Genomic DNA, 13,444 nt, shown 5'->3' on the forward strand with positions numbered 1-13,444 from the left:
TCAGTTCATGTTCCTCTTATATAAATTTATCTTCAGATAAGGTAAAGCAAGTATTTGCTGAAAAAGAGGTTGTTATTAGTAGCTTCTTATATTTGTACCCTCCTTAACTGGTGGTCTCTTTGACTGGTTCAGCTGGTTCCCCTGCCTCACTTTTGGTCTCGTATTCATACTCCACCTTGTATTTGTTAAAGGTGAAGTAGGGCGTGGCGTCCTCGGCACCACACGACTCCTTTGTGGTGGTACACGCCACCAGATCCTCAGTACGTCCCATCAGCCAATCCTCACACGCTGACTTCTGATCTTCCGTTAAATTGTCCTCCCTCCAGCGATTTATCCAGGTGGTGAATTTGTCATGAAGCTTTACGGAAACCCTCTTGTGTGACTGTAATGATAAAATTTAAAATATTTTGAGACGTAATTGATAATGTTTGAAAGAAAATATTTAAAAGGACAAAAATACTATAAAACAACTGTTATTTGCGTGCAAGAAATATTCGCGAATTTCACGCCCTTCATAAATTCGCAAATATTCACTGCCCCGAACCATTTATTTTGCTCCATATTGGTAGACAATGACCCTCAGTCGTGAAAATTAATCGTTGCATATGGATTTCAAATTGACAAATTTCAAATAAAAGATGACATGTATAATAGTTGGTTATAATAATAACTTATCATTATTTCAGTATGCTTACCTCCTTCGCCTTGGTGAGTGTTGTACGTTTGTACAGATAGTACTCGCTGTTAACGACATATACAATTTTAAATGAGTTGACGTTAAATTTACACTCTGTGTTGTCCAGTATGTCCATATCCTCTGTAGATTGTTCAGGGGACCCTGGAATTTCCTCTGTCTCCGTGTCTGACCGAGATTTCTGATTCTTCTGGTGAAGTCTCCACTGTCTCACATTCCTAAAACATAATTATTATGATTTTAAACAACATATAATGAAGATGACATAATTAAGATTTTTGCCTGTTTACTAATTTTGCATAGAAAAGTCTCTTTCCTTTACAATTTCAAGGTTACACAACAAATCCTTTGAAGAACTGACAACTCAGAAAAATTTAATTCTTCAACCTTAATGCCCAACCTCCCCCATCATGTGATGCTCAATAGTCATAGTAGACATTAGTTCATAATCACATAGGGTAAAAGCAGATTATAGGAACTCTTTTATGCGAGGAGGTAAACTATTCCGTCATGGAAGCCCTATTTTGAAGGAGATTGCAGTGAATATTTTTATGCTGGAATTTACATGCCTAAACGGTAAGCAATGTAGAAATAGTAGTAACAGAGAGTCAAATAAACAACCAAACGACTTATTTGAAGTGAACGGCAGTGTGGTCTAGGTGAAGAATTCCTGTTATAGTTAGCCGAAGTTGGAACCTAATCTCCAGATATGAATTATGAATGTGAATGACTGTCCACAGAATCTGCGGGCGTCAAGTCCAAATATTTAGCCCAACAGAATCTCAACAGAGATTAAGTCTTGAATGTGAATAAATTACTTGGGTAAGAATTAAGACAGGTTTACGGTTAAGATGTTCTTTTAGGTCTTCTGATACTGTGTCGTCCTTGGAGACGTACTTCTCTACATACTACAGATTTTAGCATTCCGAGGAAATGTTGCTATCCCTTCTCTCTTACTTACAATGACAACCTTGAAGCAGTTTTCCTCACTGTGGCACTGTTCGGCCTTTTTCTGGTAAGCGCTCTCCTTGACTGACCGCTGGTGGACAATGGCCACTCGTCCCCCTGTGGCGTTGTTCGTGCGTTCCTCCTATAGAACAGTGCTGTGATCTTCACAGATTAACCTATGTGTGGCCTGTGTAGGGGAGCATCTTTCTGATTCACCACAAAGACACAAGGTTGTACCACACAAACACAGAAAATATGCCTCTTATATTTATCCAAAAAGTCCAAACTATACCGAGAACTACTGTGTATCTTATTGTGATGAATGTGACATTCCTGTCTGTACCATCTGCATCTCCTCTGATAAACACCATGGACATAGATTTACCAATGTTCTGAAAAAACTAAGCTCTAGAACAAAGAATTTAGAAAACGACTTCGAAGAACTAGAGAAAAGAATTTATCCAACATACGAAGAAATTACATTAGATTTAAACTCTGAAAAAGTAAACCTTGAAAACCTTTGTGAGAAACTGACAACAGCTGCCACCAAACAAGGAAAAGGCTGGCACAAAGACATTAACATAATTGTGAACAAACGAAAATCTGAAATTGATGAGATGAAAACTAAACACCTTGCTGCTCTAAATAAACAGGAAAACGAAATTAAACAGATTATATCTGAAGTAAAACAGAGTATTCTTGATCTGAGGAAAATGCTGGACTCCAATGATGTCTCTCTAACCTCTGCTTACAAATCCAGGAATGCTGAATCCAGAAGTTACCTCCTAAAGTCAATGTTTCATTACCAAGTTTCCCTCTTCATCAGATTGACACAGACCAATTAAATCAAATGTTTGGTTTTCTGTCAGCGTTATCCATTACAACAGAAGAACATGGCTACACAATGAAGACACTAGAAGCTGTATCCTTTCCTTCAGTCAAACCACTGCTTGATGAACCAAAGCTCATCACCACCATAAAGACTGGGTGTAGACAACGCAGTGTTACCTGTCTCAGCGATGAAGAAATCTGGACACGTGGAGATGACAAAATCATGAAACTCTACAACCTCCAGGGTAAACTACTGATGTCAATCCAAACCAAGTCAGGGGAGATACCAGAGGACATAACAGTGACAAGGATTGGAGATCTAGTTTATACTGACCCTGATACAAGAACTGTAAACATAGTGAAGAATAAAAAGATACAGAAAGTGATCAGACTACAGGGATGGAAACCTATCAATATCTGTAGTACCTTCTCTGGTGACCTCCTGGTTACCATGGATAGTGATAATGAACAATCAAAGGTTGTCCTCTTCTCTGGCTCCAGAGAGAAACAGACAATTCAGTTTGATAGTGAACGTAAACCTCTGTATTCATCTGGTAGCATTAAATACATCAGTGAGAACAGGAACCTGGATATATGTGTGGCTGACAATGAAGCTAAATCAGTAGTGGTGGTTAATCAAGAAGGAAAACTCCGATTTAGATACACTGGTCACCCCTTTACTACCAAGGGATCATTTAATCCCCGCAGCATCACAACAGACAGCCAGAGTCATATCCTGACAGCAGACTTTAAGAACCATTGTATCCACATCCTAGATCAGGATGGACAGTTCCTCCGTTACATTAACTGTGATCTATACTGTCCGTATGGTTTATGTGTAGACACTAGCGACAACATCTTTGTGGCTGAGTATAATAGTGGTAAAGTGAAGAAAATCAAATACATGTAAATACTTCATTGTTACTGAATGTTTAAGTGATTGATATAGAAGACGAAAAAACCAGACACATTGACAGTGTGTACATTAAAGAAAAATTAGCATGTTTTAAGATCATAAAATTTAGTTCTCCTACTACAAACTATGATAAACTTCACTAACTTTATTCATGTGTTATTAAAAATTGAAAATTATTATGCAGCAAATGTTAAGCATATCACTGACTCAGATGAAAATAAAAATAGCAAAATGTGTATTAAAAAAATACAGTAAACAGACAACACTGTTGAAATAAAAAATAATTAACATAATTATGTTTCTTTGTGTAGTCAACCTGTGTATCAAGTCTTATTTATAACTGACCAAAAGTGACTGAATACTGTTTTGATAGAGTCTCAAAGAAATTTCAATTTAAGGTGCCTTTTGTAAAATCAAAAACAGTTTTTCTTAATGTAATCTACTTGTTTAATGAGTCCCATCAAAATTGGATCAAAATGTACAAGGATCGAGTAGCATTTTAAAATCTAAATCATTCATAAAAAGTTAACATTCATTTTTTGTATGATAAAAAATTATCGTAATTGTTAGACATAGTTATTCAATAAATTACTAAAAACCATGTTGCTGAGAAAACTGCGACGAAAATTTGTTACAGACGGACGGACATACAATGGTAAAACAGTAATTACTGTGAAATCACATATTTTCATGGGTTCAAATTTTCGATGTTTGGGGGCAAAAAAAATGATTTGTGAGGATTTGATTTCATTGTTGGAAAAAATGTACATGACATTTTATGCTGGGTCTCCCCACGCCTTGAAAAAATTAAAACTTAAACCCTATGAAAATAAAAGAAAAAGTGAGCAAGTTCACATACCCCACGCTCCCCCAAAATTAACAGCGCGAAAATTCCTGGATAAAAAGAAAGGAATTGGAATTTCCTGGCAATAAGCACATCTGATCTACACATTGTTTCCTAAATATCTACAAAGTTTGACGAAATCTGTTTTTTATTGGGATTTGCGCTGACAAAATCAGGACTAACGGACTGACTGCCTGACTGACTGCCGGGTCAAAAACATTATACTAGTGCCTCCCACAATTTGTTGCATGGGGTATATTTTGTATAATAAGTGATTTCACAGTGCATATCACACCACACAATGATATAGAGAATCAAATGAAAACCGTTATCTCCTCACCTGTCTGACAAGAAGATTCTATATCAAATTCTGCATAGTAAAGGCGATGTAGGCATGGATACCGTACATCTCTCTTAGCTGATCCTCGTACTGTGAAGATTCTAGGTTCCCGTCCAGCGAACTCTTCACCATCTCCAGGAATGTTTATATTTCAGTTTATCCGTAATGCAAAAGCATGCCTTTCGTACGTATGAACAATTTCTAAAGCGAGGTAAATTGTTGAGAAGCAAGTTGATGAAACAAGAACATCAGCAATCTCGTTTAAAGTCATCATTTCACAAGTTCAATTGTCGATACAATGACCATGTCAGCAAATACAATTTATCATTGAGTCAAATGCTGAATGACGCTTTTTATACCAATTGTTAGTCCATTATTTATACACGTAATTGACGATGGATTTTCCGTTATTTCCTGATCATGACAATGAGCACACGGCGGGTGTGACCGGTCAGCAAGAGATGCTTACTCCCTTCTCCATGGCACCTGATCCCACCTCTGATGTTTCGGAGGTCCGTGTTAGCTCTACTCCTATTTTGTGTTGTTATATGGACTTTGAGATTGAATATTGTTCGTTATATCCAGATCCTTCCTACATATACATGTATCCTCTATATCTTCGTTGTTAGTGTTTTCATCCTGGTCGCCGTTAACCAGATTCTTCCTCCATTTTTATCTCGGGGTCAACCTTCTCCTCCTTAAGCTTGGCCTTTGATAATCTTCCCTAAATTGCAGATTTGTCCTTATCCAACATGTCCAATTCTATCGTTCTTTTTTGCTGGTTTTGGTATTTGCTTGTCTGCATCATCAACACCCATGCCAATATAACCCTTTTAGCAAAGTTTGCGAAAATTACTTTAAACACTGAGAACAACAGATGATGGTGATATTAGACAGCAATAATTCTCAGAAATATTAACTTAACCAATTTTCAAAGCAAAATTTTTCAGACGTATTTAAATCATCAGAATTCCAGCGTTTAGATATATACTTTGTATACGTAAGCTTAAATTAGGTACAGTCAGATGAATCATTGTTTCTCGAATTAAAGAACGAAAAGTGACCTTTAGTATAGTTCTTCAATAACACTCAAACTACAATAACCTGACAGTTAAAAATGAGATATATTCTCAAAGATTTTCCACACAAGAGCGTCTTTGTACTTACTTACACATTCAAACCCCAACTTACCTTACCCTCAGACGTAAATCTCAACCGTACGTACTTTCTCAGCACAAAATGTTCCTCCTATCTCAATCAATATGCTTTTCCCTTTATTTCTCCAGCACATATATATCCCCCAAGTACTTACATATTCCCCATAAGATGAACTACTGACATCTGGCGGGACTGACCAGTGAATCCTCCTGGTTGTGTGACAGATTGATTACTTGAGAGTTAACTTCAGTCTCTGTTTGGGGATTAAATCCAAGGGAGACAAATTTTAATCTCACAAATCATTTAAATTTAATAAGTTTATCATTTAATTTTACATTGTCTGCATAACTTAAGTTTCATTTTTAGTCTGGTATGATCTGAATGGCCGAAGGAATATTAAAGAAAATATAGCAAATGTATGCTCGTTTGTGAATAAAAATGTCTGAAGACCTTTTTTGTTTTATTATGTTTTGCCTGTGAAAATAATATTGGTAGTTGAAAACTTAAAATGTATGGCTGTGCACCCTTCAAATGAAATTGCTTCCTGCTGGCCTGGTCTTAGAGTACACAGAACAGGTATGTATAAACCTCCCTCTATGGATAACTGGTCCACAAACGACTTCATCACCATTTTATGATGCCCCATTCCCTACAAGCTTCAATAAATTAGGCAATGCTTTTACGTTATTGTGATATATGGTATTATAGATATAGAATATTTCATCCAAAAACTACATTTGTATTTCAATATATCTACACAGGTATTATTAGCCAATTAAAATTTCAGTGCATTTGCTTGCAATAGTTTTCGAAATCTTTCCAGATATATTTACCTACATATAAAGTATCAGACTCATTGAAAAATACACGAGAAAAAGCTATAAGCCAAATCCAATTCAGCACAGATGCATACATATCTTTCCATTGAGATTCATAATAGCTTAATGTAATGGTGCACAACTTATAGGTATACACTTTTTATTTTATCTTTTTTTCAAATCTAAGAAAGTTATCTCCATTTAAGGTTCAACCTATCAAATTGTGGCAGTTATATACCGTAAATCTGGAAATTTTTACGTCGATTTAATTTTGCGAATTCGGGTAAAAATGCTGTTGATTAATTTTTACGTTTCAAAATTTTGCGAATGACCACTCATTGTTTACATTTTCTTATTGGTGATTTATTTAAAAACTTACGACTTTTCAACTTTATACACAACAATTCCCCACGACAAATTAAAATCCAGGCTTTTTGATATCATTGATAGCTGCTTCTTCAACAAAAATGGAACTCGTAAGTTTACTTACCTCGTCATTGGTCATTTGAAAAATTATTTTGTTAAAACAGATTCTGATTGTACACATAAGTACACTGAAGTTGACATCAAGAAGATGCTTGAGTTTCTGATTGACAATATCTATGTGGTTTTTGGAGACCAGGTATTCCAACAATCTATTGGAATTCCCATGGGTACAAATTGCGCTACGTTATTAGCAGACTTATTTTTATATTCATATGAAGCAGAATTTATGCAAAATCTTTTACGTGAAAAGAAGAAAACACTTGCTGTGGCTTTCAACTCGACATTTAGATATATCGACGACGTATTGTCAATTAATAATGATAATTTCCATTCCTACGTCGACACGATATATCCTGGTGAGCTTGAGATAAAAGATACCACAGAGTCCGACACTTCTGCTTCATACTTGGATATTTTACTTGAAAAAGACACTAATGGTAATCTAAAAACCAAGCTATATGATAAACGTGATGACTTTAACTTTTCTATCGTCAACTTCCCTTACTTATGCAGCAATATACCTTCATCACCTGCATACGGAGTATTTATATCTCAGTTGATTCGATATGCTAGAGCATGCTCTACGTATGAACAATTTCTTAAACGAGGTAAATTATTGACAAGCAAGTTGATGAAACAAGAATATCAACAGTCTCGTTTAAAGTCATCATTTCGTAAATTCTATGGTCGATACAATGACCTTGTCAGCAAATATAATTTATCATTGAATGACATGCTGACTGACGTTTTTCATACCAATTGTTAGTCCATTATTTAGACACTGAATTAACCACGGATTTTTTCCGTTATATCCTGATAATGACAACGAGCACACGGCGGGTGTGACCGGTCGGCAGGGGATGCTCACTCCTCCATGGCACCTGATCCCACCTCTGATGTTTCGGAGGTCCGTGTTTGCTCTGCTCTTATTTTGTATATTTGTTTAATGGACGTTGAGATTGAATACTTATTTCCATATCCTTCTTTTAAGAAAAATATTTTTGCGAATGCAATGAACTCGCAAATTTGCTAAAAATTTATCTACAGCAAAAATTTCCAAATTTACGGTATATGCCTATATTTTCAAGAATTCTCCTACATATTTTTGTGCTAGCGTATAACATATGCCCACATGTTAAAGTTCGTTGAAATTTGTCACAAAACAGAGGATATTGAGATTTTTGTGTCAGTCAACCAGAGTGAAGTGCACAAATAACATAAAGAGACCACAATTTTAGACTTTTTACTCTTAATACAATTTTTCTACACTAAACATATACAAAGTGAAAGTAGATGACAAACAAAATGAAAGTAGATGACCAAGTTAAGGAAAATGAGAAGGCAGCATCAGTTTGACCAAAAAGAAAAATTAATGTGAAAAAGTATTACAATGTAATTTGAAATAAATGTAATATATAATAACATTATCTGTTTGACCAGTTTGGAAAATTTAATGACACAAATATTACATTGAAATATGTAATAGAAATGTAAAGCTTCGATCTTACAATTTGCATTTGTTACAATCTTCAATGCAAATCAGAGCTTTATGACTATTTACATGCAATGTTTTACAATAATAAGAGGTATAAATCATATCCCAGTCATATAATTACAATCCCAGGGATTACATGTAATAACGTTATTGTCATGCAGTCTCTATTCAAAAATCGAGAATTTGTTTTTAAGAGACAGTGTGAAAAATGATTAAAAATAATTTTCAATGAAAATAAGAATTGGGAGATCATATTACCACACCCATATCTTGCCTTAATTAAAAAGGATGTGTGTCACATTTTTGCAGTTGTTAACAGGGCTCTAATTAATGCTTTTTACATACCTTGATAAACATGGCATGGACAAAACCAAAACTTCAATGTTGCACATAGCAAATGTTATCAAAACATGATCACTTTCACAAAATATAAATAAATATACAATGTGTCTATGCAATCTGCAAAGTCAGATGCAAAGACATGGAGTATGATAAATGATTGACTCATTGACTCATATATATGACATAATGAAAATATACAACAAAAAATGTGAAATATAACTCGGTCATCTTACGATCATATACAACAAACAAACTTTATTGAGGAAATAGGTATTTCTCTATGTAACTGTAATCAAATTCACATTCCTGAATTAAAATAAAAATATGTATACCTACAAGGTTATTCTATATAACACAGATGTATATACAGCGAAAATCTTATTTACAACTTTTATCTTTTAAGATAAGCTGGGCAAAATAAGTTAGGGATCATATTTTTACACAAGAATAATTGTTTCATACCCATGAATTTATGTGACAACAAGGCTTAAGTAGTTTTAAAAACAAGTCATTTACATGATTCAATTCTTAAGTAACACGTGTTTATTGAGTTTTGGGGCATATTGGTCAAGAAAGTACGTGGCGTTAAAAAAGGAAGTGGAACAATGGAAACATAAAAGTATCAAAGAGGGTTTTCTTTGGTGAACATAAGAAAATTTAAGTATATCTGGCCAGAACTGGTGATAAGACGCTATTAGGAGACATATGAGTATGGACGAACACTTCAAGGCAGCATGGATGCTGGAAGATGGTAAAACGCGACGTCACGTTGCAGAGAGGCTTTATCTTTCCAAAAGCGGAATTAACAGTTATGGGACCGATATTTATAGGCAGAAAATTGTCCAAAATTGCTATTACCGGGACGTCCAAGATGTATGGCAGTCCGTGAGGATCGTTATTTGACCAATTTTGCTGAGACGCACGGCTTCCAAAGTGCTCTTAAGCTTAAAACTGAGCATCAGAGAGCAGCGGACAGACGGATTTCTACACAAACAGTTTAAAACAGACTTCAGGAAGCAAATCTCAAGGCTTGCCGACCAGCCGTACGTCCTGTATTAAAATTAGAGTGCCGCAGAAATCAACTACAGTGGGTAACAGAACACAAAAATTTGGAAATAACGTCATTGGTGTTCTGTTCTCTTTTTAGACGAGTCATGATTTTGTTTTGACATTCATGATGACAGAAGACTTGTTTGGATTGCAAATGGGGAAAGATATGCTGATTGTGTCATTTCTGGGCAATACAGAGTAAATGGAGGTTTGGTGATGATTTGAGCAGGCATAAGTTTTGACTGCAGAACTGATCTGCACATTTTGGAAGGCAACCTGACAGGTTTAAAATACCGAAATGATATTCTTCATCCTATTGTTAGACGTATTGCATGTACTCTGGGGGAGGATTTCATCTTAATGGACGATAATGCTCGACCTCATAGAGTCCTAATGGTAAACGAGTAAATGGAAAGTGAAACAACTTAATGTATGGACCCACCAAGTCGTTTTCTAGACCTGAAGTTAATTGATCATGCCTGGAACATTCTTTAGCAACGCATTTCAGTTCATCTTACACTTCCCCAAAATCGACGGGAGCTTCAGACAGCATTGCAAGAGGAATGGCAGCAGACCACTCAGGCTAGCCTTGGACGGCTGACGGGCATCATGGGTCTGCGCTGCAGGGCCTTGCGGAGAGGTCAAACAAAATACTGGCAATCACTTTAGTGACGTAATTTGACTCTTCGGAAAAAAATCTCATTTTCAGGTCTACACTCAACATGTCGAATTCTTAAGTGACGATACTGAACAATTCGTATCGTGTGTTCAAACTAACTTATCACATCCAATGCTTAATTTTCACTTTTTAAATATAGAATATGATACTGAAATTAAAACTGCATTCTTTTTTCTATGATACAATAATTGTAAAACAAGTTTAATTTTATGACCCTTAACTTTTTTTGTCCAGTATATTAAATCTCTTGTTTCGGATACAATTACATACAATCGATCTGATGACATTTTTAATTCCACAGCAATAACCTGCATGTTGGCATGAAATAAACAGGCAGGTATAAATAAAATCTAAATATTCCCATGATTATATGACAGGCAACCTTTAAGAAATAGAAATTCATCATCGTCTACAAACTGTCAACCTATGTAAATGAATGAATTTGGCCTATAAGATATAGAAAAAAGAGTTTTGTTAAATTGTATCCATTCCTCTGTCTTTAAATGCATCAGTTTATGCAAGTATTTCCTGAAACTAAAGTTGTTATAAGAAGCTTCATAGTATCCTCCTTAACTGGTGGTCTCTTTGACGGGTTCAGCTGGTTCCCCTGCCTCACTTTTGGTCTCGTATTCATACTCCACCTTGTATTTGTTATAGGTGAAGTACGGTGTGGCATCCTCGGCACCACATGACTCCTTTGTGGTGGTGCACGCCACAAGATCCTCAGTACGTCCCATAAGCCAATCCTCGCACCCTGACCTCTGATCTTCCGTTAGATTTTCTTCCCTCCAGCGATTTATCCAGGTGGAGAATTTGTCATGAAGCTTTACGGAAACCCTCTTGTGTGACTGTAATGATAAAATATAAATTGTTTTAAAAAGTAATTGATAATGCTTGAAAGAAATTTTAATAGCAAATCATCTTAGGAATGACAAACAATATACATGTTATAAAACTTGTCATTATTTCTGTATGCTTACCTCCCTTGCCTTGGTGAGAGCTGTCCGTTTGTATAGGTAGTACTCGCTATTAACAACGTACACGATTTTGAATGAGTTGACGTTAAATTTACACTCAGTGTTGTCCAGTATGTCCATATCCTCTGTAGATTGTTTAGGTGACCCTGGGATTTCCTCTGTCTCCGTGTCTGACCGAGATTTCTGATTCTTCTGGTGAAGTCGCCACTGTCTCACATTCCTAGAGCAGATGAGTAATTTCATAATATAAAACAATATAAAGAAGAGTTGGGCAAAAAGTGCAAAATTTTGCTCAAAGTAGGCTTTCAATGTACCGTATATACTCGCCTATAAGTTGGATTTTTGGGAGTTAATTTCTGGTCCAAAACTCTATGTCCAACTTATAGGCGAGCTATAAAATGAATGGATTTATATGAGGTCAGTCCCTATGATATATAACCTTTTAAAATACAACCGACTTATAGGCGGACCGACTTATAGGCGAGTATATACGGTATGTTGCCTGTTTACCATTATTCATTCATACAACATGTCCAAAGGAAAATCCCTTTCTATACAATTCCTAGGTTACACAAAAACAGAACACAAAAAAAATCCTTTGAGGAGCTGACAATTTTGAAGTAATGACTTTATCAATTTTAATACCCTCTCCTGTCTTTCTTAATTTATTCAAAATCATGTGACACACACATGTATATGTATTTACAGGGTTACAAAACAGTATTCAGATAATTGATTAGCCCTTCCTTCAAAATTTTAATCCTGTCTAAATCCCTTTGACCTATGAACTGAAGTCAAGGTCATAAAACACTTAATTCTTCAACAAGAATGTATACATTTGAATACAAATTTAAAACCTCATAATGAATAATTTACTCTAGGTAAAATCCTGGGTTCAAAAGTTACACAGTGTATTTACAGTAACAATTTCTAAATCTCATCATGATTGCCTAGTGGTCTTTTACATATGACCTCTAGTTTAGGGAAAATAACCTCACTTAATATAACTACATATGTCCACCTTCAATATCATGTTTGCCCCCCTCCCTCCTCTATTGGGTTAGGTTGGTAAGTACGGTAGGTGGGGAAAAGAAATTGCAGAGATTTCAACATATCCGTTGACAGAATGAGTGGTAAAAAAAGGAAGAAAATATTGTATCTTGGAATGTTAAATAAGTATTGAGGTTATTTTTAGTCAGTTGGTTGACAACCAATTTCTTAAAGATGGCCTGTGTGTGAATAAATTACCTGGGTAAGAAGACAGGTTTACGGTTAAGGTGTTCTTTCAGGTCTTCTGACACTGTGTCGTCCTTGGAGACGTACTTCTCTACATACTCATACCAACGCTCCATTTCTATTGGATCATCAGACTGCTCATGGTCAGTGTCCAGGAGTTCAAAGGTCAACTTACATTCTTACATTCTTTCTTGAACTGTTAAAAATAGTTTAAGATTTTTAATCAAACTGCTTGAGCTACCCATGCTTTACCAAACAGCAAATACTGAACACGCAATTAAAATATGAAAAACAGAACAAAAATAGCTAAGATTAAAGATTTTTGCATTCTGAGGAAATTCTGTTTTCTCCTTCCATCTTACTTACAATGACAACTTTGAAGCAGTTTTCCTCACTGAGGCACTGTTCGGCCTTTTTCTGGTAAGCGCTCTCCTTGGCTTACCGCTGGTGGACAGTGGCCACTCGCCCCCCGGTGGCGTTGTTCTTTTGTTCCTCCTGGAACAATGCAGTAATCTTCACACAAACCTCATCTTGTACAATGTGCTGCATCTACAAAATAGAATAGAGAACGTATATTATTCCGAATAAGGGCCCTTTTGAGCATATACAAATACACTCTGATACTCTTAT

The 13,444-nt window shown here is 35.7% G+C and overlaps 2 protein-coding genes and 1 pseudogene across 2 annotated transcripts in view; 1 reads left to right on the forward strand and 2 right to left on the reverse strand.

The window, feature by feature from the left end:
* Positions 1-1,410: 1,410 nt before the first annotated feature.
* On the forward strand, positions 1,411-3,433 carry LOC134281999 (uncharacterized; annotated as a pseudogene).
* A 7,696-nt stretch (positions 3,434-11,129) lies between these two features.
* LOC134282005 (paired amphipathic helix protein Sin3a-like) lies at positions 11,130-12,989 on the reverse strand. Its single transcript, XM_062764444.1, has 3 exons — positions 12,827-12,989; positions 11,582-11,798; positions 11,130-11,449 (listed from the first exon to the last, which is right to left on the reverse strand). Exons 1-3 carry the CDS (start codon positions 12,928-12,930, stop codon positions 11,171-11,173), a joined length of 600 nt encoding a protein of 199 aa, XP_062620428.1. The 5' UTR covers positions 12,931-12,989; the 3' UTR covers positions 11,130-11,170.
* LOC134282003 (paired amphipathic helix protein Sin3a-like) overlaps positions 12,941-13,444 on the reverse strand; it is a 41,106-nt gene continuing 40,602 nt past the window's right edge. The window contains exons 24-25 of the transcript XR_009995205.1: positions 13,181-13,363; positions 12,941-13,010 (exon numbers count right to left, since the gene is read on the reverse strand). The gene's annotated coding sequence lies outside the window, so the exon portion shown is untranslated. The remainder of the gene's footprint in view (positions 13,011-13,180; positions 13,364-13,444) is intronic.

The sequence above is a fragment of the Saccostrea cucullata genome, unplaced genomic scaffold (assembly GCF_032062105.1).
Source record: "Saccostrea cucullata isolate Sc308-1 unplaced genomic scaffold, CSIRO_AGI_Scuc_v1 ctg1876, whole genome shotgun sequence".
NCBI classification, from domain to species: Eukaryota; Metazoa; Mollusca; class Bivalvia; order Ostreida; family Ostreidae; genus Saccostrea; species Saccostrea cuccullata.

Coding starts and splice junctions, on each gene's coding strand:
- LOC134282005 (XM_062764444.1), bottom strand. CDS start 12,930: ATGGAGCGTTGGTATGAGTATGTAGAGAAGTACGTCTCCAAGGACGAC. Junction 11,799..12,826: donor AAACCTGTCTTCTTACCCAG/GTAATTTATTCA, acceptor CATCTGCTCTAG/GAATGTGAGACAGTGGCGAC. Junction 11,450..11,581: donor CTCTCACCAAGGCAAGGGAG/GTAAGCATACAG, acceptor TTATCATTACAG/TCACACAAGAGGGTTTCCGT.